The sequence below is a fragment of the Scyliorhinus canicula genome, chromosome 24 (genome assembly GCF_902713615.1).
Source record: "Scyliorhinus canicula chromosome 24, sScyCan1.1, whole genome shotgun sequence".
In the NCBI taxonomy this organism is placed as follows: Eukaryota; Metazoa; Chordata; class Chondrichthyes; order Carcharhiniformes; family Scyliorhinidae; genus Scyliorhinus; species Scyliorhinus canicula.
This window is the reverse complement of record NC_052169.1, coordinates 1,315,758-1,341,189: the sequence shown is the minus strand read 5'-3', so window position 1 is coordinate 1,341,189 and position 25,432 is coordinate 1,315,758. Positions and strand designations below refer to the sequence as shown.

The 25,432-nt window shown below is 51.0% G+C and overlaps 1 protein-coding gene across 5 annotated transcripts in view; it reads right to left on the bottom strand.

Annotated features, from left to right (window-relative positions):
• LOC119956855 (neogenin-like) overlaps positions 1 to 25,432 on the bottom strand; it is a 224,733-nt gene that overhangs the window by 88,618 nt on the left and 110,683 nt on the right. For all 5 annotated transcript variants that reach the window (XM_038784366.1, XM_038784367.1, XM_038784362.1 and 2 more), the window contains exons 3-4: positions 5,973 to 6,248; positions 5,293 to 5,443 (exon numbers count right to left, since the gene is read on the bottom strand). In XM_038784366.1, the coding sequence (XP_038640294.1) occupies positions 5,293 to 5,443; positions 5,973 to 6,248 (427 nt within the window). The remainder of the gene's footprint in view (positions 1 to 5,292; positions 5,444 to 5,972; positions 6,249 to 25,432) is intronic.

Sequence of the window (25,432 nt, the reverse complement as noted above, 5' to 3'; positions counted from 1 at the left end):
ATATGTACAGGGTGCCTGATGTCACATGTACGTGCAGGGCACATGACCTGCTCACCGCTGCCACTTAGAGTCGGAAGACTGCACGCGGCCTTGTTTGTTTCACAGTTAAAAGCCAGTAGCAGCCCCCGTTCTCAGTTTAAATGCCGGAAGCGGCTGTTGGGCGCTTCTCCCGTAATCGGGACCACCGCAGGAACACGTGACTAATCATTCCACAACCCCCCCCCCCCCCCCCAACACCAGCCAACGACCCACCCGCAAGTCGTGACCCGCACTTTGAAAAACCTTGATTCACTGAATGGCAGGGGTGGTTGAATAGTGGCCTGTTCCAATGCCTGGACACATCTTGGGCCACAAATCAGAGGCTCTTCTCTCAAGTCAGCATTTCCCAGTGAGAAAGGAAAAGAAAATTGCCCAAAAGGAGAAATATGTCTGAGTAGTTTTGCAAAGGCAGCGCTCTTTCGCTGGGTTAATTTGTTTCTGATCTTGGATATCCATACACAGGTACAGGGTCTCGAATGAGGCTTTCCGCAAACTGGAGATGTCCGAAAATCTGACATTTTTTAGAAAACAGCATGCGTGCATTTTACTTCTTATTAAATTGAGTAAAATCACTGACCAGTTTGTTCAGCTAGTTTCTGCATTGGCGCAGGGAACGCCAGATTAATTATCAGCTTCATGTGACGGCCCTCCTCTACACTGTAAGCGGCCTTTGACCCTACCCGACCCGGCTTGGCCTAATCTGCCTGCTCCAATGCTGCAGTTGTATAGAACCTTGGTACGGCCGCACTTGGAATATTGCACACAATTCTGGTCGCCACACTGCCAGAAGGATGTGGCGGCTTTGGAGAGGATGCAGAGGAGGTTTACCAAGATGTTGCCTGGTCTGGAGGGTGTTAGCTACGCGGAGAGGCGGAATAGACTCGGACTGTTTTCATTAGAAAGATGGAGGTTATGGGGCAACCATGATTATGAGGGGCATGGATAGAGTGGATGGGCAGGCACTCTTTCCCAGGGTGGAGGGGTCAGTTACCAGGGGGCATAGGTTTAAGGTCCGTGGGGCAAAGTTTAGAGGAGATGGTGCGAGCGAGGTTTTTATTACAGAGGGTGGTGATTGCCTGGAACGCGTTGCCGGGGAGGTTGTGGAAGCAGACACATTAACAGCGTTTACAAGGCACCTTGACAAACACATGGAGAGGGTGGGTATAGATGTTTTGGCCAAGGTTGGTATCAAACTTGGAGGGGGGGGGGAGTCGACGCTGTGGGCGGGTGCCGGCGTGGCACGATTCCCACCCCCGCCAAATCTCCGGCGCCAGAGAATTCGGTAGCCGGCGGGGGCGGGATTCACGCAGCCCCCCCTGCGATTCGCCGACCTGGCAGGGGGTGGGAGAATCTCGCCCACTGTACCGGTATACACATGATGTACAGCTCATAACAAGATGGCCTGGTTTATTGGGAGATTTTTTTCTTGAAGGAAAGAACTCACAGGCGGGTTCGAAATGGATTCTCAGCTAACGTTCCTGCACATAATGTTACACGGCTGGCAAGTAACAAACCACTGGGTTTAAGGGGAATTTTTTTGAAATTCAACGGCAGTTTTAAAGCCTTGGCAGGCTGTGTTTCATAAGAGAACCTGGAATTAAATTTTATCCAAATGGAATGCAGATACAGACGGGCAGCCATCACATTAAAGATTCTTGGAATTAAACACAAATTAATAAAACGTGGGTCTGTTTCTGGAGCCTCGTCCTGTGGTTTGTATTTGAATCTGATTCTCTCTAGGGCCTCCTCACTCAAGGCCTCTTCAGTATGGAGCCTTCAAGGCCTCTTCAGTATGGAGCCTGCCCAAAGCCAACAGGAGCTGAAATATTCACATATTTGGCAGTTTTTGGTCCCATTATGTCTCCATCTCAACATCACCACACTGCGGGAAATTGTATGGAAAATCAGCAAAGTTTTTGAAAGTTAAGTGTAGAAGGAGTCAAGCAAGAATGTCACTGGGGCTTCCGAAGAGGTTGAGAGCAAAGAATTTATGCTCTCACAATTGTCTACATGTACGCTGGCTCAATTCTAACCTGTGCAATTGGGTGGGTTTTGAATGGGCTATAATCTCATCCATAATAACTCGAGTGAGGACAGGCTCACACTCAAGGAGATACGATCTTCCCCATAGATTGCAGCCACGAGGCACAGAGTAGACGAGGGGTGTTTGAACGAGGTCAGACCCCAAGAAGATTAGACTGAGTGGCTGGAAATAGAGTTCTGTCTGGCCATCACCATCCCTATGTTTGGAAGAACTGTCTATAGATTAGATTACTGTACACGCAAATACTCACTTTTGCTATCAGCTCCTGGCAATACTTTAAGGAGAATTCAAACAGACTTGGCCCATTTTCCATAAACTACTTATTTCCTCAGTCTTGTAAGTGCTGAAGAACAGAGTTTACATATTTTATAAAACCCTAACAGCAGCCTTTAACTGCACAATATCTACCACGTGGTCTTCACACTGAGTCACTGATACAAATTTGTAGCAAACAGCAACAGCCTGAATGGACAGTAATCTGCATTCTCCATCGCCCAGCACCCAAGATCCTGAGAGTTCCATTTGATTACCTCGCACTCCAGTATAATTTATTTAATTAGAGACCATCATTAAATCACATGCACATCCAGCGGAAAGCAGCCATAAATCAGTACTTTTAAAAAACGTTTATCTGATAGATTCCTGCTGTTTCCACAGTTTCCAGCACCACCTAAAAGCAGCTGAAGGAAAGTCCCTGACAATCCGCACCCAGCCCCAGGCACAGCTTTAACTGTTACACTCACTTCCCTGTCTGGACTGTGTCCATTATCTCGGCCGACAGGCCACATGGGAAACACGCACTCAAAAAACAAACCTCAGGCGATCCTCCTCTGTCCCCAAGCTCCAATGTCCGAGCTATGCTCCCTTCGCCGCCCACATTTGCTGATCTCTATCCTGAAGGAATAGCGTCTGCTGGTGGTCGCCAGTACCTTAACCCTTCACTGTCAGGCATGCCTAGACAGTGTGTTCCGGTAGGTTTCAACATTTGGAGCATCACAGCCGAGTCCACTCTTACCCTCATCCAGTGTTCAAGCAAGCAATACAGAATAGTCAGTGATCGGAAACAACAATCCTGACCATTTATCCTTTGCCTTGTCCAACGATAGATCCACAAAGGCTGGCCTGGCTGGGATGAACTGACCCAGCACGGATAGACCTTCCTGTCCTGTAGCTCAGTACCCCACCGGATGATCAACTGACTCCCGGAGCTGTCAGCATCAATGGAACACTTGGGACTGGTGAGGGATGAAAACATTAGAGAAAAAAAACTCCATTCTCTAAGCATCCCCGACAGATTAATGTTGAAGGTCACTGTGATAATATAAACCTTCCTGCTCAGAGAAAAGGCCAGCTAACGCTAACACCACCACTCGCATCTCTGCAATCAAAGGCATTTCACATTTCTATAGTAAAGTGGGTGTCAGTGCTGAGAATATGTTTTAAACGGTGAGAGTGGGAAACGTGTGCATTCAATGTGTCTGCGATATCCGTGTACCATGAGGGCACAGCATGCAAATAGGAAGGTAAATGGTATGATAACTTTTATTGAAAAGGGATTGAAGTTTAAGAGTAAAGAAATCTTACTACAGTTAGACAGGGCATTGGTGAGGCTACACACGGAGTAGTGTGTACAGTTTTTATCTCCTAAAGGACATGTTTTCCCGAGAGGTGATCCAATGGAGGTTCATCAGACTCATTCTTGGGATAAGGGGACTGTCCTGTGAGGAGAGGTGGATAAACTGGGCCTATATTGGAACAGGCTTGGAGGGCTGAAGGGCCTGTTCATGTGCTGTACTTCTCTTTGTTCTCGTTCTATTCCTCGGAGTTTAGAGGAATGAGAGGTGATATAATTGAAACATAAAATGTAGGCACCCTTTGGGTGGAGGACCTAGAGCATGGAGGTCAAAGTCTCGGAACAAAAGATTGGTCATTTAGGACGGAGATGAAGAGAAAGTTCTTCACTCAAGGGTTGTGAATCTTTCCAATTCTCTATCCCAGTGAGCTGCTCAATTGTTGAGTATATTCAAGACAAAGGGTGATAGGGTTTTGGATACACAGGGAGTTAAGCGATATGTCATTGTGCCCGAAGGGTGAGTTGAGATAGACCAGGCATGATCTTGTTGAATGGCAAAGATGGCTCAAAGGGCCAAATGGCCTGTCTCAGCTCCTATTACTTATCTTCAGAGCAATGACTTTCTTGGCTTCAAAACTACATTAGAAATCTGAGATATGCGCATACATTTGTCACACTTTTGTCAACTCTTTTCCGTTATACATTCCTGTATTACACAAGCGGCCTATGTAAACCTGTCACGCTGTAATTACACTCTCCTGCCAGTGGTGACGATGTACTTTTACATGTACCAGTTCATTCTGTAATGTAGACATGACTCTGGTGTGCCAACCAAATATCTTTTCATCTATTGTCCATCCCGGTTGCCACATTGGGTGAGACTGAAATCATGAGGAGCTAAACTAGGCTCTGAAGAGTCACATGGACTCAAAACGTTAGCTCTGTATCTCTCTCCAGAGATGCTACCAGACCTGCTGAGTTTTTCCAACATTTTCTGTTTTTATTATCGCGTGGTTATCTGACTTTATCTGTGTGCCCTGCCCTGTAGCTCTGTTTATCTCCATTCTGCAATGCTATGGCAGATAGACGAGCAAGTTTTTCATTCCCTACATGCTCTAAAGCTCAAATCCAGTCAGATCGACCCGGCTCTTACTATTCTCCATTTTACAGGATCCCTATTCCTCAAACATGGCATTTGTTTTATAAAGGCTCTTGAATGAAAATGGCTTATTGTCACGAGTAGGCTTCAATGAAGTTACTGTGAAAAGCCCCTAGTCGCCACATTCTGGCGCCTGTTCGGGGAGGCTGGTACAGGAATTGAACGGTGCTGCTGGTCTGCTTTAAAAGCCAGCGATTTAGCCCAGTGTGCTAAACCAGCCCCAATGGCTCTTCCATCCCATCCTATCTCCAAACAACATTCCTATGCTCTCTTTTTCCAGGCAACAGGAAAATGGTGAATCTAATTCTAAGCAAACTCCTATAGGCAAGTCAGTTATGACCAGAGGACCAAAGAAAGGAGAAGCATCGATTAAGGGTCTAAGGTGAATAATCACTGACGCTCTCCCAGTCTGGATTATCGTCCTACAACATGTTTTCTTTGGTTAAGTTCACTTTGTGAATGGAAACAATGGCACACCTTTCCAAAATAATCTCTGAATTCTGGGTCCAATGAATGGTGGGTGTTGGGTAGCCAGAGACCACACATGGTAATATTACAGTCTGGCCTGCCACTTTACTAACAGAAACAGGTGGCTGGAGAAACGTCATCTTTCGCTCTGCACCTATCTCTGAAAAAGAACAAAGTGAGAACTGTCAGTAAACCGGTTATTACAACTACACAGAGTTCCTGCTTTCAATTATAGCGGTGCACAGGGACTTTACAGGAACAAATATGGACATCGACAACCATAAGACAGAATGAATGTGGAATAAATTAGCATAGCTGACTATATTCTTTAACACGTTTGCAAAATTAATCTCGAGTGCATTGAGGGAAAGATGTTTGCTTCGAGGATTTGAACATATCCCGTTGTGGAACACTCGTGTCAATTTGACAGAATAAAGTTTCCTTTACTGAATGTAAACTTTTATAAAGCATCTCCCAAACTGTAACAGCATGGCGTTTTACATTGATCATCTGATACTCTTTCAGTGAGATTACCAACTGAATGTCAAATAGGCCCTGATTTAGAGTTACTCAAACTCACCCTACATTGACCTTTGAGGCCACCAGAATGAGATAGGTGAAAGACTAGTGTCCCAGACAGTTCCTCTGGTTCTACTGCTCACTTTACACTGTTCCTGACTGACACTTACCTGGTAAAACCGTAAGCTCTGTCTCTTCGCTCGTTTTGGAGAGGCCTGCCGTTTCTACGGAGCAGCAATATGACCCAGCATCGCTGTCGGAGACATTGCCGATTTCCAGGTGGCCATTGGGCAGCTTGAGGAACCTTCCTTCCAACACCACGAGCTGCTGGCTGTGTTCCCAGCTCACAAATGGAACAAGATCACCATTCACCTCACAGCCTAACAGGGCGGTGTCGCCTTGGTGCACGGAGACAGCTTGGGGCTGACCGCTGAACCGAGGAAGACCTGAAACAGGTAAAGTCATGGGTCACCTTATTGCGGACATAATCAGCAAGCAACAGAGAGTGACCAGTCATCTCGCTGACCACAGACAGAAATGGATACTTTATAGAATGTATTTCATGGCTTGGGCGTCCTAAAGAATTTCATAGACCTGAAACATTAGTAACGGTTGACATGCAGGAAACAGGCCAGCCAATTTGCACACAACACGCTCCCACACACAGCAATAAATAAATGTCCAGACAATCTGCTTTAGCCATGTTGATTGAAGGATAAATATTAGGCAGAATACGAAGGAACTTCCCTGCTCGTCTTCAAAATAGTGGCTGTGGGATCTTTCACATCCACCTGCGGGGACAGATAGGTACTCAGTATATAGCCTCATCTGAAAGGGAATGCAGCACTCTCTCAGTAGGGCATGAGTGACAGTCTGGATTTTGTGCGCAAGTGTCCAGAGTGGGACTTGAACCCACAATCTTCTGACTCAAGAAGCGAGAGCAATGCCCACTGAGCCCGGGCTGACACCACTACTTGTCCTTGGAGAAGTGACGGCAGCTACCTATAATAATGTAATGATAATAATTTTTATTGTCACATGTAGGCTTACATTAACACTGCAATGAAGTTACTGTGAAAAGCCCCTAGTCGCCACATTCCGGCGCCTGTTCGGGTACACTGGAGGAGAATTTAAAATGCCCAATTCACCTAACAGCACGTCTTTCGGGGCTTGTGGGAGGAAACCGGGGCACCCGGAGGAAACCCACACAGACACGGGGAGAACGTGGAGACTCCACACAGAGTCACCCAAGCCGGGAAGCGATCCCGGGACTCTGGGGCTGTGAAGCAACAGTGCTAACCAATGTGCTACCGTGCCGCCCTATCTTCTGGGTCAGGGCAATTTCAAGGGGAGCTTGGTCAACGATAATATCGTGAATATTGAAGATCAATACAGAGGATCCAGGTTTTGTGTCCTTCAAACCCTGCCTCCAGACTGGGCAGAAGTCTTTCCTCTAATAAACTAGATTAGCATTAATCCACAATGAAATGGTCTGAGCTACATACCAACGGGAGTATTACCATCACAGGTGACGTGTTGACACGCAAGACTATTTTTAGGACTATTTTGCAGTCATGTTTCATAATCAAGTACATTTAGCTGTCTGATCTGGAAACGTTGAGCTGCCAAACAGAAAACCCCTCAACTCTGGGAGTTAATCCACACAAACCTATTCCTTTCCCACTCTGCAATTCTGCAAACTTTGCTGGGTCAGGAACAGACATGACCCCCCTCAACCCCTAGGAGCAAACATCTCTGCCTCAGCTCCCTCAGCATTCTACAAATATGCAGCTCTGAAGATTTATTTCATTGATTTATTTTGCCTCTCCTTCTCCTCCACTCCTGATGCTACTGGGCTGCGTTTCCATGGTTACCAGCATCCCAATACATCAGCCTACATCGTGAAAGTTGGCATCACAGCTGCCTTCACACATTCCAGTCGGAACCGTGATCAGAGTAGGATCACAGCTAATTGCTTTGCATCTCTGGCACAGACTGGTCACTCCAGCTAAACTCAGCACAGCCCAGCAATAAAAGCTGGGGCCTTTGAGGGAACAGCGATTCAGGCTAACAGCTCTGCCCCCCGATTCACAGCTCTGCCCCCCGATTCACAGCTCTGCCCCCCCGATTCACAGCTCTGCCCCCCGATTGACAGCTCTGCCCCCCGATTCACAGCTCTGCCCCCCGATTCACAGCTCTGCCCCCCGATTCACAGCCCTGCCCCCCGATTCACAGCCCTGCCCCCCCTATTCACAGCTCTGCCCCCCGATTCACAGCTCTGCCCCCCGATTCACAGCTCTGCCCCCCGATTCACAGCTCTGCCCCCCGATTCACAGCCCTGCCCCCCGATTCACAGCTCTGCCCCCCGATTCACAGCTCTGCCCCCCGATTCACAGCTCTGCCCCCCGATTCACAGCTCTGCCCCCCGATTCACAGCCCTGCCCCCCGATTCACAGCCCTGCCCCCCGATTCACAGCTCTGCCCCCCGATTCACAGCCCTGCCCCCCGATTCACAGCCCTGCCCCCCGATTCACAGCTCTGCCCCCCGATTCACAGCTCTGCCCCCCGATTCACAGCCCTGCCCCCCGATTCACAGCTCTGCCCCCCGATTCACAGCCCTGCCCCCCGATTCACAGCTCTGCCCCCCGATTCACAGCTCTGCCCCCCGATTCACAGCCCTGCCCCCCGATTCACAGCTCTGCCCCCCCGATTCACAGCCCTGCCCCCCGATTCACAGCTCTGCCCCCCCCCCCGATTCACCGCTCTTCCCCCGATTCACAGCTCTGCCCCCCGATTCACAGCCTTGCCCCCCCGATTCACAGCTCTGCCCCCCGATTCACAGCTCTGCCCCCCGATTCACAGCCCTGCCCCCCCGATTCACCGCTCTTCCCCCGATTCACAGCTCTGCCCCCCGATTCACAGCTCTGCCCCCCCCCGATTCACAGCTCTGCCCCCCCCGATTCACAGCTCTGCTCCCCGATTCACAGCCCTGCCCCCCGATTCACAGCTCTGCCCCCCGATTCACAGCTCTGCCCCCCCCGATTCACAGCTCTGCCCCGATTCACAACTCTGCCCCCCCGATTCACAGCTCTGCCCCCCGATTCACAGCCCTGCCCCCCGATTCACAGCTCTGCCCCCCGATTCACAGCTCTGCCCCGATTCACAGCTCTGCCCCCCCGATTCACAGCAGTGCCCCCCCGATTCACAGCTCTGCTCCCCCCCGATTCACAGCCCTGCCCCCCCGATTCACAGCTCTGCCCCCCGATTCACAGCTCTGCCCCCCCGATTCACAGCTCTGCCCCCCGATTCACAGCTCTGCCCCCCGATTCACAGCTCTGCCCCCCCCGATTCACAGCTCTGCCCCCCCCGATTCACAGCTCTGCCCCCCCCGATTCACAGCTCTGCCCCCCCGATTCACAGCTCTGCCCCCCCGATTCACAGCTCTGCCCCCCCCCCGATTCACAGCTCTGCCCCCCCCGATTCACAGCTCTGCTCCCCCCGATTCACAGCTCTGCCCCCCCCATTCACAGCTCTGCCCCCCCGATTCACAGCTCTGCCCCCTGATTCACAGCTCTGCCCCCCCGATTCACAGCTCTGCCCCCCGATTCACAGCTCTGCCCCCCCGATTCACAGCCCTGCCCCCCCCCGATTCACAGCTCTGCCCCCCGATTCACAGCTCTGCCCCCCCGATTCGCAGCCCTGCCCCCGATTCACAGCTCTGCCCCCCCGATTCGCAGCCCTGCCCCCGATTCACAGCTCTGCCCCGATTCACAGCTCTGCCCCCGATTCACAGCTCTGCCCCCCCGATTCACAGCCCTGCCCCCCCCCCCGATTCACAGCCCTGCCCCCCCGATTCACAGCTCTGCCCCTCCCGATTCACAGCACTGCTCCCCCCCCGATTCACAGCTCTGCCCCCCCCGATTCACAGCTCTGCCCCCCCCGATTCACAGCTCTGCCCCCCCGATTCACAGCTCTGCCCCCCGATTCACAGCTCTGCCCCTCCCGATTCACAGCTCTGCTCCCTGATTGACTTCCCAGGGAATAATGGCTATGAAAATCATCCAGGTAGAGCAAGGGAGAGCGAGCGAGAGAGTGAGAGGGAGAGCAAGCTCATAAGCGAGAGAGAGGGAGAGAGTGGGGAGGAGATAGAGGGAGAGAAAGCTAGAGAGAGGGAGAGAGAGAGGGAGAGAGAGAGGGGGAGAGAGAGGGGGAGACAGAGAGGGAGAGCACGAGTGAGCGGTGAGAGCCAAGCGAGAGGGCGAGAGAGAGATGGCAAGAGAGAGGGGCAGAGAGAGGGCGAGAGAGAGGGCAAGAGAGAGGGTGAAAGAGAGCACGAGAGAGGGCAAGAGAGAGGGCGAGAGAGAGGGTGAGACAGAGGGCGAGACAGAGGGCGAGAGAGAGGGCGAGATAGAGGGTGAGAGAGAGGGCGAGAGAGAGGGCGAGAGAGAGGGCGAGAGAGAGGGCGAGAGAGAGGGCGAGAGAGAGGGCGAGAGAGAGGGCGAGAGAGAGAGGGAGGGGGAGAGAGAGAGGCAGGGAGGGGGTGAGAGGGGGAGTGAGAGAGGGCAAGAGAGAGGTAGAGAGAGAGGGAAGAGAGAGGGCGAGAGAGAGGGAGAGAGAGGGCAAGAGAGAGGGCGAGAGAGAGGGCGAGAGAGAGGGTGAGAGAGAGGGTGAGAGAGAGGGAAGGCGGGGGAGAGAAAGAGGGGGAGAGAGAGAGCATGTGAGGGAGAGAGAGCACAATACTGATCGAGTCCAGCTCCCACTGGGTTTCAGATACAGAACCCACCAGTGCCCTAATGCAGCACAATAACGAGACACAAATGCCGAATTGATAGTTAAGTTGGCTGGGGTGGACAGGGGAGGGGCGAGTTCTAAGAAACAATTTTTTAGTCAACTTTATACTTGGAAGAAAGACAGGAATCGCATCTTTTTCCCAAATGCCGATTTGCAGCCCGGTAAACCCAGTGGGACTGTTTCTGCTCCATGTTAGACCACCATGACCTCTATATCAGATCATAACCCAGATACTTCACCCGAGCAGACCCACGCGACACAAAATTCAGGAGCAACTTCAAAACAGCCCAAGAGACAATTCAGAGCCCAGGAATCCCCAGATAACACAGGACTGCTCTTATCAATAACATCGCGGAGTAGTCCATCAAAGATTCAATCCTTCTACACCTGGCTCTCAGGAAACTGCTTTTTTAAGAGAGTCAAGCAAAATTTCATGAAGCACGGTAACTTATTTCTCCCTAAAATGGACGTGTGATTTGAACAAAAATAACAACTTCACTCCTCTAAATAAAAGCGACATAATAATAATCTTTATTAGTGTCACAAATGGGCTTACATTAACACTGCAATGAAGTTACTGTGAAAATCCCCTTGGCGCCTGTTCGGGTACACAGAGGGAGAATTCAGAATGTCCAATTCCCCTAACAGCACGGCTTTCGGGACTTGTGGGTTGAAACCGGAGCACCCGGAGGAAACCCACGCAGACACGGGGAGAACGTGCAGACTCCGCACAGACAGTGACCCAAGCCGGGAATCGAACCCGGTCCCTGGCGCTGTGCAGCAACAGTGCTAACCACTATGCTACCATGCCGCCCACAATTATCTTGTTCCAACAGTTCTCCTTACAATTCTCGCTCAATCCAGTGAACGAAGATCTCAGAGAGGCACCACTACTATTCCTCAACTTTCCATCCTTTCCAACAACATAATGTAATTGTTGAAATCACCCAGTCAGCAGGCAGTGTTATCCCAGGTCTATGTAATAAGTAAATGAGCTCACACCGCCCGATTGCGTGGCAGCCACAATTGTTCATCTTTCCTCTGTGACCATGTTTACATTTAACAACTGAAGGAGGGGAGTGAAAGGGAGGATCGCCGCGTACCATCTCCACAATGATCAGCATCGCCCCTGGCCACCTTTACTTTTCTGTGGATAGGGTGCAACAAAACCACTTTCCCCAAACAAAGCAGCTCATTCACAGGGCAGCACGGTAGCACAGTGGTTAGCACAGTTGCTGCACAGCTCCAGGATCCCAGCTTCGTTTCCCGGCTGGGTCACTGTCTGTGCGGAGTCTGCACGTTCTACCCGTGTCTGCGTTGGTTTCCTCCGGGTGCTCCGGTTTCCTCCCACAGTCCAAAGATGTTCAGATTAGGTGGATTGGCCATGATAAATTACCCTTAGTGTCCAAAAGAAAAGGATGTGTGGGGTTACTGGGATAGAGTGATGGTGTGAGCTTGGGTAGGGTGCTCTTTCCAAGGGCTGGTGCAGACTCGATGGGTCAAATGGCCTCCTTCTGCACTGTAAATTCTATGATTCTATGATTCATCGCACCTTCTCTTGAATGGAATAGGCAATCGGAAATCCCAACTGGATTCCAGTTGACCGGACAATCCCTGAACTTTAGAAAGATCATCATGTGGAGAGAGCAGATTAGCTGAAGATTGAGGAGAAGTTTAATGAAGGGGTTCAAAATCACGCGAGATTTTGATAGAGTAAATAAGGAAGGTCAGTCACCAAAGGACACTGATTTAAGGTCAATTCAGAGCGGCAATGAGAATTTGTTTTACACAGCAAGTTATGATCAGTAATGTGCTGCCTGAAAGGGCCGGGAAGCAGATTCAATAATAACTTTCTCCGGGGAGTCGGTGAAATAGTTGAAAAGGAGACATTTGCAGAACTATGGGGAAAACAGGGCAGCACGGTAGCACAGTGGTTAGCACAAATGCTTCACAGCTCCAGGGTCCCAGGTTCGAATCCCGGCTTGGGTCACTGTCTGTGTGGAGTCTGCACGTTCTCCCCGTGTCTGCGTGGGTTTCCTCCGGGTGCTCCGGTTTCCTCCCACAGTCCAAAGATGTGCAGGTTAGGTGAATTGGCCAGGCTAATTGCCCTCAGAGTCCAAATTGCCCTTAGTGTTAGGTGGGGTTACTGGGTTATGGGGATAGGGTGGAGGTATGGGCTTGGGTAGGGTGCTCTTTCCAAGAGCCGGTGCAGACTCGATGGGCCGAATGGCCTTCTTCTGCACTGTAAATTCTATGAAATCTATCTATGAAATGAACAAGCAGAGCAATGGAACTAATTGAAAAGCTCTCTCCAGAGAGCCAACACAGGCTTGATGGACTGAATGGTCAATTTTTGTGCCGTTTAATTCTGTGATTTCAGCTTGGTACAGCCAGTGCCAGTGGGTGTTGGGAATCCCATCTGTATTAAAGCATTAGATGCGTTTCTGTCCTCCAGCTCAATTGTTTTAATATATTGGATTTGGTTTTGGGTAATGAACCAGGCCAGGTGTTAGATCTGGAGGTAGGTGAGCACTTTGGAAACAGTGACCACAATTCGGTGACCTTTACGTTAGTGATGGAAAGGGATAAGTATACCCCGCAGGGCAAGAGTTATAGCTGGGGGAAGGGCAATTATGATGCCATTAGACATGACTTAGGATGTGTAGGTTGGTGAAGTAGGCTGCAAGGGTTGGGCACACTGGATATGTGGAGCTTGTTCAAGGAACAGCTATTGCATGTTCTTGATAAGTACGTACCAGTCAGGCAGGGAGGAAGGGGTCGAGCGAGGGAACCGTGGTTTACCAAAGAAGTGGAATCTCTTGTTAAGAGGAAGAAGGAGGACTTCCGGTGGCGGCGATGTCCGAGTGAGCCGCACATTCGGTGGGCTCTCACTCCGGCCGGCTGGAACAGCTGTTTCCCCGCGATAGCGGGACTACGGAGGCGGCAGAAAGGCTGCCTGGAACAGAGGAGGAGAGCGGGCTGCAGAGGATGTAAGTGTGGAGGCCAGCAGGTGAGGAAGAAGGAGAGAGAGAGAGAAGGAGGAAGCTGACCTGCAGGTTAAGATGGCGGACCCACGGACCTTCCTTCCTCCAGGACAAAGGGAAAAAGAAAAAGTTTGGAGTTGCTGAGGAGGGACAGCTTGGACCCACTTCAGATGCCCAAGAGGTCAAATTGAAGGAGCTGGGCGAAGGAAAGCGGCAGCGGAGGCGCTGAGGAGCGGGCTGCGGCATATGGAACAGCGGGATTCCAGAAAGCAGAAGAAGAAGGAGAAAAAGGGACAGAGACAAGGACCGGAAGAAAATTACCTGGGACCTAAGATGGCGGACACACGGAACCCGGACTCAGCAATCCAGCTGGCGCTGGATAACATGCTCCAGGTAATGAAGTCCAGTTTTGAAGCGCTGAAGCGGGACAGCTTGGACCCAATCCAGAAAGCGGTGGATCAGCTGAACCAGAGGATGGACGCCCAGGATGTTAAAGTTAAGGAGCTGGGAGAAGCGGTGGAGGAGCAGGCGGATGCGCAAACGGTTGCAGCGCTAGAAGTGGACGGCCTGAAAGAGCGGCAGAGAAGACTGCTGGACAGAGTAGAGGAGCTGGAGAATAGAGTCCGCAGGAACAATCTGAGGATGGTCGGCCTCCCGGAGGGGGCGGAGGGAGCTGATGCTGCAGCGTTTGTAGCAGACCTGCTGAAGCAGCTGATGGGGGCTGAAGCCTTTCCGCGACCGCTGGAGCTGGAGGGGGCACACAGGGTGCAGGCAAGGCAGGGGCGGCTGGGCGGACCCCCCCGCCCGATGGTGATTAGGTTCCACAGGTTCGTGGACAAGGAGCGGGTGCTGCAGTGGGCAAAGAGCGCCAGGAGCAGCACGTGGAATAACAGTGTGCTCCGCATCTATCAGGACCTAAGCCAGGAGGTGGCTCGGCGGCGAGCAGCCTTTAAGAATGTCAAGGAGGTGCTGTTCAGGAAGCACGTGAAGTTTGGTCTGCTGTTCCCAGCTCGGCTATGGGTCACGCACCAGGGTCAACACCACTACTTTTCCGAGCCCGAAGAAGCGATGGATTTTGTGAGGGACCTGGGGATGGTCCCGAAAGGAGGCCCTAAGGACACGAGTTAGGGCCCGAGGATTTCTGTGGGGAGGAACGCCGAATGTGCCTGGACTGCTGCTCAACGGTTTGCTGGGCCAATGGGGCCAAACGGAACATTTGAGACTCTTTCCTTTGTTCATGGACATTTATGTGCTTTTTCTCTTTTTTCTATGTTTTTTCCCTTTTTTTTTTCCTGTTTGGGCTTTTTGTGCAGCTCGCGGAAGACACTGGAGCCGGCTTGCCCCAGTGGGTGGGGAGGAGGGCGGGGAAACAAGGGGAATGGGACAGGAAGGCGCCGGAGTGTTGAGTCACCGGGCTAGCAGATTGGCTAGTCAAGGAAGTCAGATGGGGGGGAAAGCTATAGCCAGTAGATGGCAGGGGTGGGGGTATCGGGGGATGGGGTTAGGGGAGGGGGGGGTTGTTCTGCTGACGGGAGAGGGACTTGAAATAGGCACTGGAAAGGAGGTCGAGGGTGGAGGCAGCTATAGGGCGGGCCAGGAAGGGCGCGACGCACGGGTCAGGGGCCGGCCCGAGAAAGGCTATGGCTGACCGGCGGGGTGGGGGGGGTGGGATGTGCCCCCCGACCAGGCTGATCACCTGGAACGTCAAGGGACTGAATGGGCCGGTTAAGAGGGCACGGGTGTTCGCGCACTTGCGGGCCCTGAGGGCGGACGTAATTATGTTGCAGGAGACACATCTGAAAGTGTCAGACCAGACCAGGCTAAGGAAGGGCTGGATTAGCCAGGTCTTCCACTCGGACTTGGACTCGAAGTCCAGAGGGGTGGCAATCATGATCAACAAGCGTGTGCAATTTGAGGCAGAGGGCATATCCGCAGACAGGGGGGGCAGATACCTGATGGTACGGGGCAGGCTGGAGGGGAGAAGAGTGGTGCTGGTGAATATATATGCCCCGAACTGGGATGACGTGGACTTCATTAAAAGAGTGCTGGGGAAGATCCCGGACTTGGATTCTCGCAGGCTAATAATGGGAGGGGACTTTAACATGGTCCTTGACCCGACTTTGGATCGGTCGTGTCCCAGAACGGGTAGGCTCTCAGCAATGGCAAGGGAGCTGAAAGGGTTTATGGAGCAAATGGGGGCAGTGGACCCCTGGAGGGAGGGACAGCCAACAGGAAGGGGCTACTCGTTCTACTCGCACGTCCACAAAGTATATTCCAGGATAGATTTCTTTGTGCTAAGCAGGGACTGTAGGGGGGAGGTAAAGAACACGGAATACTCAGCAATTACCATTTCAGACCATGCCCCGCATTGGGTGGACCTGCAGTTCGGGGGAGCGAGGTATCAACGCCCGCAATGGAGGCTAGATGTGGGACTGCTGTCGGAGGAGGGGATCTGCGAGAGGCTTCGGAAATGTATAAAAAATTACCTGCAGGTGAATGACACTGGGGAGGTCTCAGCGGCGACCGTGTGGGAGGCGCTAAAGGCAGTAGTGCGGGGGGAGCTGATTTCAATTGGGGCCCATAGAGCCAAGGCAGACCGGGCAGAGATGGATAGATTGGTCAGGGAAATGGGCCGGATAGATGAAGAGCACGCGGAGTCCCCGGGGGAGGTTTTGCTCAGGGAAAGGCAGAGGCTACAGGCGGAACTGGGGGCACTATCCACGAGCAGGGCCGTGGAACAGCTTAGGAAGGCGAGGGGAGTGGTGTACGAGTATGGGGAAAAGGCTAGCAGACTGTTAGCGCAGCAACTTAGGAGGAGGGAGGCGGCCAGGGAAATAGGTAGAGTGAGGGACGAGGGGGGGCACAAAGTGGAGGATCCGGCAGAATTGAATAGGGTATTCCGGGACTTCTATCGTAAGCTGTATACTTCGGAGCCGCCAGAAGAACCGGAGGGGATGAAAAGGTTTCTGGATGGGTTAACATTCCCAACAGTTGGGGGGGGGCGAGTGGAAGAGCTGGGGGCCCCGATTAGAGTAGAGGAGGTATTGGGGGGCCTAAAGGCCATGCAGTCGGGGAAGTCCCCGGGGCCGGATGGATACCCAGTAGAGTTTTATAGGAAGTTCTCTGAGCTGGTGGGCCCGGTCTTGGCGAGGGTTTTCAATGAGGCAAGGGACAGAGGGACCCTGCCGCCGACGATGTCACAAGCCACCATATCTCTGATATTAAAGCGGGGTAAAGACCCGGAGGTGTGCGGGTCCTACAGGCCAATCTCCCTGATTAATGTAGATGCCAAGCTCCTGGCAAAGGCACTGGCGGGTAGAATGGAGGACTGTGTACCGGAGGTGATTGGGGAGGATCAAACGGGGTTCGTGAAAGGTAGGCAGCTGGCGGCCAATCTGAGGAGATTGCTCAATGTGATAATGATGCCCCCGGCGGGTAGAGAGGTGGAGGTAGTGGTGGCTATGGACGCCGAGAAGGCCTTTGACCGGGTGGAGTGGGAATATCTATGGGAGGTGCTCGGACGGTTTGGGTTCGGGGAGGGATTGGTGGATTGGATCAAATTATTATATCAGGCCCCGAGGGCCAGCGTCAGGACCAACAGAGAAGTGTCGGAGTACTTTAGGTTGTACCGAGGGACCAGGCAGGGCTGCCCGCTCTCCCCGCTGCTGTTTGCGCTGGCCATAGAGCCGCTGGAGATTGCGCTGAGAGCCGCAGAGGGTTGGAAGGGGATGGTGAGGGGCGGGGTTGAACATAGGGTTTCTCTTTATGCAGACAACCTGCTCCTGTACGTGTCGGACCCAGTGGCCGGGATGGGAACTATACTGGGAATGCTGAGGGAGTTCGGCCAGTTCTCAGGATACAAATTAAATACGGTCAAGAGTGAAATGTTTGTGGTACAGGCAAGGGGCCAGGAGAACAGATTGAGAGGGCTACCGTTTAGGTTAGTTGAGGAAAATTTCCGGTATTTGGGAATCCAGGTGGCGCGAGACTGGGGCAGGCTGCACAAGTTAAATTTGGCCAGGGTGGTGGAGCAAATGAAGGGAGAGTTTCGGAGATGGGATGCACTCCCGCTGTCGCTGGCAGGGAGGGTGCAGACTGTAAAGATGACAATCCTCCCTCGATTTTTGTTTATTTTTCAGTGCCTCCCGATCTTTATCCCACAGTCCTTCTTCAAAAGAGTTAACGGGCTGATCATGAGCTTTGTCTGGGCGGGAAAGTCTCCGCGGGTGAAGAAGGCGATGTTGGAGAGGAACCGCAGCGAGGGAGGGCTGGCGTTGCCGAGTCTGGTCAATTATTACTGGGCAGCCAACATCGCTATGATAAGGAAGTGGATGGTGGGTACGGGGTCTATTTGGGAGCGAGTGGAGGCGGCTTCGTGCAGGGGCTCCAGTTTGGAAGCCCTGGTCACGGCTCCTCTACCGCTGCCGCCGGCCAAGTACACCACCAGCCCGGTAGTGGTGGCGACCCTGCGGATATGGGGCCAGTGGAGGAGGCAGGTGGGGGAGATGGGGGCGTCTGTCTGGGCGCCAATCTGCGACAACCATCGGTTTGCCCCCGGCAGTATGGATGGGGGGTTCCGAGTATGGCGGCGAGCAGGGGCGGGAAGGGTGGGTGATATGTTCCTGGAAGGGAGCTTCGCGAGTTTGAGGAGCTTGGAGGAGAAATTTGGGTTGGTAGGGGGAAATGATTTTAGATACCTACAGCTGCGGGACTTTGTTCGTAGACAGGTCCCATCTTTCCCGCGCCTCCCGCCAATGGGGATCCTAGACAGAATAGTCTCTGGGAGGGACGAAGGGGAGGGTAGAGTCTCAGGTATTTATAAGGTGCTCATGAGGGAGGAAGGGTCCCAGACAGAGGAACTGAAACTTAAATGGGAGGAGGAGCTAGGCGGGGAAATGGAGGATGGGCTGTGGGCAGAGGCCCTGAGTAGGGTAAACTCGACCGCGACATGTGCAAGGCTCGGGCTGATCCAATTTAAGGTCGTTCACCGGGCCCATATGACGGTGGCTCGGATGAGCAAATTTTTCGGGATAGAGGACAAATGCGCTAGGTGCGCGGGAGGACCAGCGAACCATGTGCACATGTTTTGGGCATGCCCTGAGCTGAGGGGGTACTGGGAGGGATTTGCGGGGGTCATGTCCCAGGTGCTAAAAACAAGGGTGGTGATGAGTCCAGGGGTGGCAATTTTTGGGGTTTCGGAAGACCCGGGCGTCCAGGGGGAGAAAGCGGCCGATGTGCTGGCCTTTGCTTCCCTGATAGCCCGGCGACGAATATTATTGGCGTGGAGGGACTCAAAGCCCCCGAAGACTGAGTGGTGGCTTGCGGACATGTCAAGTTTCCTGGGGATGGAAAAAATTAAGTTCGCCTTGAGGGGATCTGTGCAGGGGTTCACCCGGAGGTGGCAACCATTTATTGACTTCTTTGCGGGAGAGTGAGCGTCAGCAGGGGGGTGGGGGGAGGGGGGGGGGGGGGGGGTAGAGTAGAGTAGGAGGGAAAATATGGCGGGTAGTACGGGTGGGAGGGGAGCGGGCTTGTGCAATACGGTATGATGGAAGTATTGAAAGTACGTGGATGTTTGCACATTTTTGCCTTTTTTGCTTCCTTTCTGATGATGTCTGTAACTGTTTATAAAGCCAAAAACTACCTCAATAAAATTGTTTATTAAAAAAAAAAAAAAAGAGGAAGAAGGAGGCCTATGTGAAGATGAGGCGTGAAGTTTCAGTTGGGGCGCTTGATAGTTACAAAGAAGCGAGGAAGGATCTAAAGAGAGAGCTAAGACGAGCAAGGAGGGGACATGAGAAGTCTTTGGCAGGTAGGATCAAGGAAAACCCAAAAGCTTTCTATAGGTATGTCAGGAATAAAAGAATGACTAGGGTAAGAGTAGGGCCAGTCAAGGACAGTGGTGGGAAGTTGTGTGTGGAGGCTGAGGAGATAAGCGAGATATTAAATGAATACTTTTCGTCAGTATTCACTCAGGAAAAAGATAATGTTGTGGAGGAGAATTCTGAGACCCAGGCTATTAGAATAGATGGCATTGAGGTGCGTAGGGAAGAAGTGTTGGCAATTCTGGACAAGGTGAAAATAGATAAGTCCCCGGGGCCTGATGGGATTTATCCTAGGATTCTCTGGGAAGCCAGGGAAGAGATTGCTGAGCCTTTGGCTTTGATTTTTAGGTCATCATTGGCTACAGGAATAGTGCCAGAGGACTGGAGGATAGCAAATGTGGTCCCTTTGTTCAAGAAGGGGAGTAGAGATAACCCCGGTAACTATAGGCCGGTGAGCCTAACGTCTGTGGTGGGTAAAGTCTTGGAGAGGATTATAAAAGATACGATTTATAATCATCTAGACAGGAATAACATGATTAGGGATAGTCAGCATGGTTTTGTGAAGGGTAGGTCATGCCTCACAAACCTTATCGAGTTCTTTGAGAAGGTGACTGAACAGGTAGACGAGGGTAGAGCAGTTGATGTGGTGTATATGGATTTCAGTAAAGCGTTTGATAAGGTTCCCCACGGTCGGCTATTGCAGAAAATACGGAGGCTGGGGATTGAGGGTGATTTAGAGATGTGGATCAGAAATTGGCTAGTTGAAAGAAGACAGAGAGTGGTAGTTGATGGGAAATGTTCAGAATGGAGTTCAGTTACGAGTGGCGTACCACAAGGATCTGTTCTGGGGCCGCTGCTGTTTGTCATTTTTATAAATGACCTGGAGGAGGGCGCAGAAGGATGGGTGAGTAAATTTGCAGACGACACTAAAGTCGGTGGAGTTGTAGACAGTGCGGAAGGATGTTGCAGGTTACAGAGGGACATAGATAAGCTGCAGAGCTGGGCTGAGAGGTGGCAAATGGAGTTTAATGTGGAGAAGTGTGAGGTGATTCACTTTGGAAAGAATAACAGGAATGCGGAATATTTGGCTAATGGTAAAATTCTTGGTAGTGTGGATGAGCAGAGGGATCTCGGTGTCCATGTACATAGATCCCTGAAAGTTGCCACCCAGGTTGATAGGGTTGTGAAGAAGGCCTATGGTGTGTTGGCCTTTATTGGTAGAGGGATTGAGTTCCGGAGCCATGAGGTCATGTTGCAGTTGTACAAAACTCTAGTACGGCCGCATTTGGAGTATTGCGTACAGTTCTGGTCGCCTCATTATAGGAAGGACGTGGAAGCTTTGGAACGGGTGCAGAGGAGATTTACCAGGATGTTGCCTGGTATGGAGGGAAAATCTTATGAGGAAAGGCTGATGGACTTGAGGTTGTTTTCGTTAGAGAGAAGAAGGTTAAGAGGTGACTTAATAGAGGCATACAAAATGATCAGAGGGTTAGATAGGGTGGACAGCGAGAGCCTTCTCCCGCGGATGGAGGTGGCTAGCACGAGGGGACATAGCCTTAATTTGAGGGGTAATAGATATAGGACAGAGGTCAGAGGTAGGTTTTTTACGCAAAGAGTGGTGAGGCCGTGGAATGCCCTACCTGCAACAGTAGTGAATTCGCCAACATTGAGGGCATTTAAAAGTTTATTGGATAAGCATATGGATGATAAGGGCATAGTGTAGGTTAGATGGCCTTTAGTTTTTTTCCATGTCGGTGCAACATCGAGGGCCGAAGGGCCTGTACTGCGCTGTATCGTTCTATGTTCTATAAATTTAGAGTACCCAATTCTATTTTCTCCAATTAAGGGGCAATTTAGCGTGGCCAATCCACCTACCCCACACATCTTTGGGTTGTGGAGGTGAGACCCACACAGACACGGGGGAGAATGTGCAAACTCCACACGGACAGTGATCCAGGGCACTGGGAACCTGGGACCTCAGCGGCGCCCCCTTCAGCTGAATTTGTCCCATTTCAAGAGTATTGTGTCAGCTCTGTGAAGGTGAAGGGGTCCCGGGTGGAAGCAGTTTCAGTTGATGAATTTAAAGGATCACACAACCCGAGAGCTATATACGGGTAAATCTACTTCCAGGTTTTCTATGCCAGCACAGTGGTTAGCACTGCTGCCTCACAGCACCAGGGACCTGGATTCGATTCCAGCCTCGGGTCACTGTCTGTGTGGAGTCTTCACCTTCTCCCCGTGTCTGCGAGGGTTTCCTCCGGGTGCTCCGGTTTCATCCCACCGTCCAAAAATGAGCAGGTTCGGTGGATTGACCATGCTGAATTGCCCTTCGTGTCCAAAAGATTAGGTGGGGTTACGGGGATAGGGCAGGGGAGTGGGCCTAGGTGGGGTTCTCTTTCAGAGGGTCGGTGCAGACTCGATGGACCAAATGGCCTCCTTCTGCACTGTAGAGATTCTATAACATGCAATGACCGTTAGTATTACAGAGCACTCGATCTGACAGCAATGGCATGGGGTCTCCAGGTCTAGCTGTGTTTTACAAGGCCTGTAGTCCAGAAACACTACAGATTGGGGGGCTCATTCAGATCCATGATAAAAGTAAAATCGACAAACAGGAATCCCGCTGGAGAAGGAGCAGAATCTAGGAGCGAGATGGGTAATCCGGGAAGAGAATCCAGCATTTTCCTTTACTCCAGCATCCGGAGTATTTTGCTTCACTGGGAGAAGATTGTACACATCGAGCTGCAGCATGGCGAGAGATCAGAGCCTGGGAGCAGTCCTGGGATCAGGGGCACAGAGAAGGTGTCCTGGAGCTGGTATATTCAATCTTGTACTGGGAGCTGGGAGAGAGATATCCTGGGCAAACAGCATTCCAGGTCTCCACTGTGTGGATAATGTGCTTCCTGATATCCATCTGGAACAGCTCAGCAGTAATTCTACTCCCCACTCCCTGCCTTTGTTCTCGATCCTCGGTATCTACATATTATCAAATTTTAAACACCTCGATTAGCACCAATCGTGAGAGAGCATTTCCAGAATCATCGGGTCGTATCCGTTCTGCTGCTTAATAAAAAGGAAAAGTTTCCCCCTTTCAGAGACGGTTTATTGTGATCTTCTTCATGCCGACCGATGTAAGAGGTCATCTCCATAGCAACACCAGTATCAAAGAAACTCTGTTCCCATTACTGAAAGCTGAAAAATGTGTCAATTAGAGATAGGCATAAAGTACAGGCTACACAAAATCACAGCAGGCTTTGAATCTTCTATGAATCCGATGCCTCTTACACCCCCCTCCCCTATCCCCAAATCGGCACGCATCTTACAGGGGAAGGATGTGTAAGGGGGAGTAACATTTGTTCAAAGAGATTTCCATTGTCCAAGAAAGTGATACACTTATCCTCGATTCTTTTGATTTTTGGTTTGAAAGGAACATCAGCTTTACTGTCGATAAGGAGGCTGAAAAAGTCTCTTGTTGCTGATGCCAGTTACACTGTGGCCAACGTCGAATGATAAAGCACAGAAGGAGGCCATTCAATCCATTGTGCGGGTACCGGCCCTTTGAAAGAGCAATCCAATTAGTCCCACTCCCCGCCGCTCTTTCCCCACAGCTCAGCAAATGCTTCCTTTTTCGGTATTTATCCACTTCTCCTTAGAAAGCCGCTATTCAGTTTGCTTCCACTGTCCTTTCAGGCAGCGCTTTCCATATCCCAACAGCGCACCAAGTTTTATAAAAAAAGCAACCCCCCCTTGCACACAGAGCTTCAAACTGACTGGAAAGCCAGTGAGATTTGCCCAGCCACAAGCAGCCTGCAGTGTAGTTTCACAGGGATGAGCAGCCCAGGACTGACGGTCAGATGTCCCATTCCCAGTGTTCAGCAAGCTGCTGCCGGAATGCTCAATGCTCAGGGTCACACGGTAGCACAGCGGTTAGCACTGTTGGTTCACAGCTCCAGGGTCCCAGGTTCGATTCACGGCTTGGGTGACTGTGCGGAACATAGAACATTACAGCGCAGTACAGGCCCTTCGGCCCACGATGTTGCGCCGACCTGTGAAACCCCTCTAAAGTCCCTCTACACTATTCCCTTATCGTCCATATGCCTATCCAATGACCATTTGAATGCGTTTAGTGTTGGCGAGTCCATTACTGTTGCAGGCAGGGCATTCCACACCCTTACTACTCTCTGAGTAAAGGACCTACCTCTGACATCTGTCCTATATGAAAATGAAATGAAAATGAAAATGGCTTATTGTCACGAGTAGGCTTCAATGAAGTTACTGTGAAAAGCCCCTAGTCGCCACATTCCAGCGCCTGTCCGGGGAGGCTGGTACGGGAATCGAACCGTGCTGCTGGCCTGCTTGGTAAGCCAGCAATTTAGCCTAATGAGCTAAACCAGCCCCAGATCCTATATCTATCTCCCCTCAATTTAAAGCTATGTCCTCCTCGTGCTGGACATCACCATCCGAGGAAAAAGGCTCTCGATGTCCACCCTATCTAATCCTCTGATCATCTTGTATGCCTCAATTAAGTCACCTCTTAACCTTCTTCTCTCTAACGAAAACAGCCTCAAGTCCTTCAGCCTTTCCTCATAAGATCTTCGCTCCATACCAGGCAACATTCTTGTAAATCTCCACTGTACCCTTTCCAATGCTTCCACATCCTTCCTATAATGTGGCGACCAGAACTGCACGCAATACTCCAAATGCGGCCACACCAGAGTTTTGTACAACTGCAACATGACCTCATGGCTCCGAAACTCAATTCCTCTACCAATAAAAGCTAACACTCCGTACGCCTTCTTAACAACCCTCTCAACCTGGGTGGCAACTTTCAGGGATCTATGGACATGGACACCGAGATCTCTCTGCTCATCCACACTACCAAGAATCTTACCATTAGCCCAGTACTCTGATTCCTGTTATTCCTTCCAAAATGAATCACCTCACACTTTTCTGCATTAAACTCCATTTGCCACCTGTCAGCCCAGCTCTGCAGCTTATCTATGTCCCTCTGTAACTTGTAACATCCTTCTGCACTGTCCACAACTCCATCGACTTTAGTGTCATCTGCAAATTTACTCACCCAGCCTTCTACGCCCTCCTCCAGGTCATTTATAAATATGACAAACAGCAGCGGCCCCAAAACAGATCCTTGTGGTAAACCTCGAGTAACTGGACACCAGTCAGAACATTTCCCATCAACCACCACCCTTTGTCTTCTATCAGCTAGCCAATTTCTGATCCAAACTGCTAAATCACCCTGAATCCCATGCCTCTGTATTTTCTGCAATAGCCTACCGTGGTAAACCTTATCAAACGCTTTACTGAAATCCATATACACATCAACTGTTTTACCCTCATCCACCTGCGGAGTCTGCACGTTCTCCCCGTGTCTGCGTGGGTTTCCTCCGGGTGCTCCAGTTTCCTCCCACAGTCCAAAGGCATGCTGTTAGGTGAATTGGACATTTTGAATTCTCCCTCTGTGTACCCGAACAGGTGCCAGAGTGTGGCAACTAGGGGCTTTTCACAGTAACCTCATTGCAGTGTTAATGTAAGCCTACTTGTGACAATAAAGATTATTCTTATTATTGAAAGAGCCTTGAGGAATGAGGCCTGATACTGGGCTGGAATCGCTAAATAAATATGCCCATTACTCCCTCTGATAACAAGTGAAACTAATCTGAATGAAAAGTGCTGTACCTTCGACTTTCTTTCCTCTTCAAGGACTGGATAAGATTAATAGTCACAGGGCCTGGATCTATTGCAATTTAATATTTCCTCAACTCGATTGGACTTTAAGGAAAACACAAAAGGAATACACTTGGGAATAGTCAGCTTCTGCTGAATGGTGTTGCCGTGAGGTGGTTATACCGACTGTATTGTTTCCTGCCCCTTTCCAGATCTTTCCATGGCCCCGCCCTGTGTTATCACTGATCCTACAACCACCCAGAAATCTGTGCTCTTCCAGCCTGGCCACTTGCACATTCACAACTTTCACGGTGGTTCAGCTACCTGGCCTTGAGCTCGGGAATT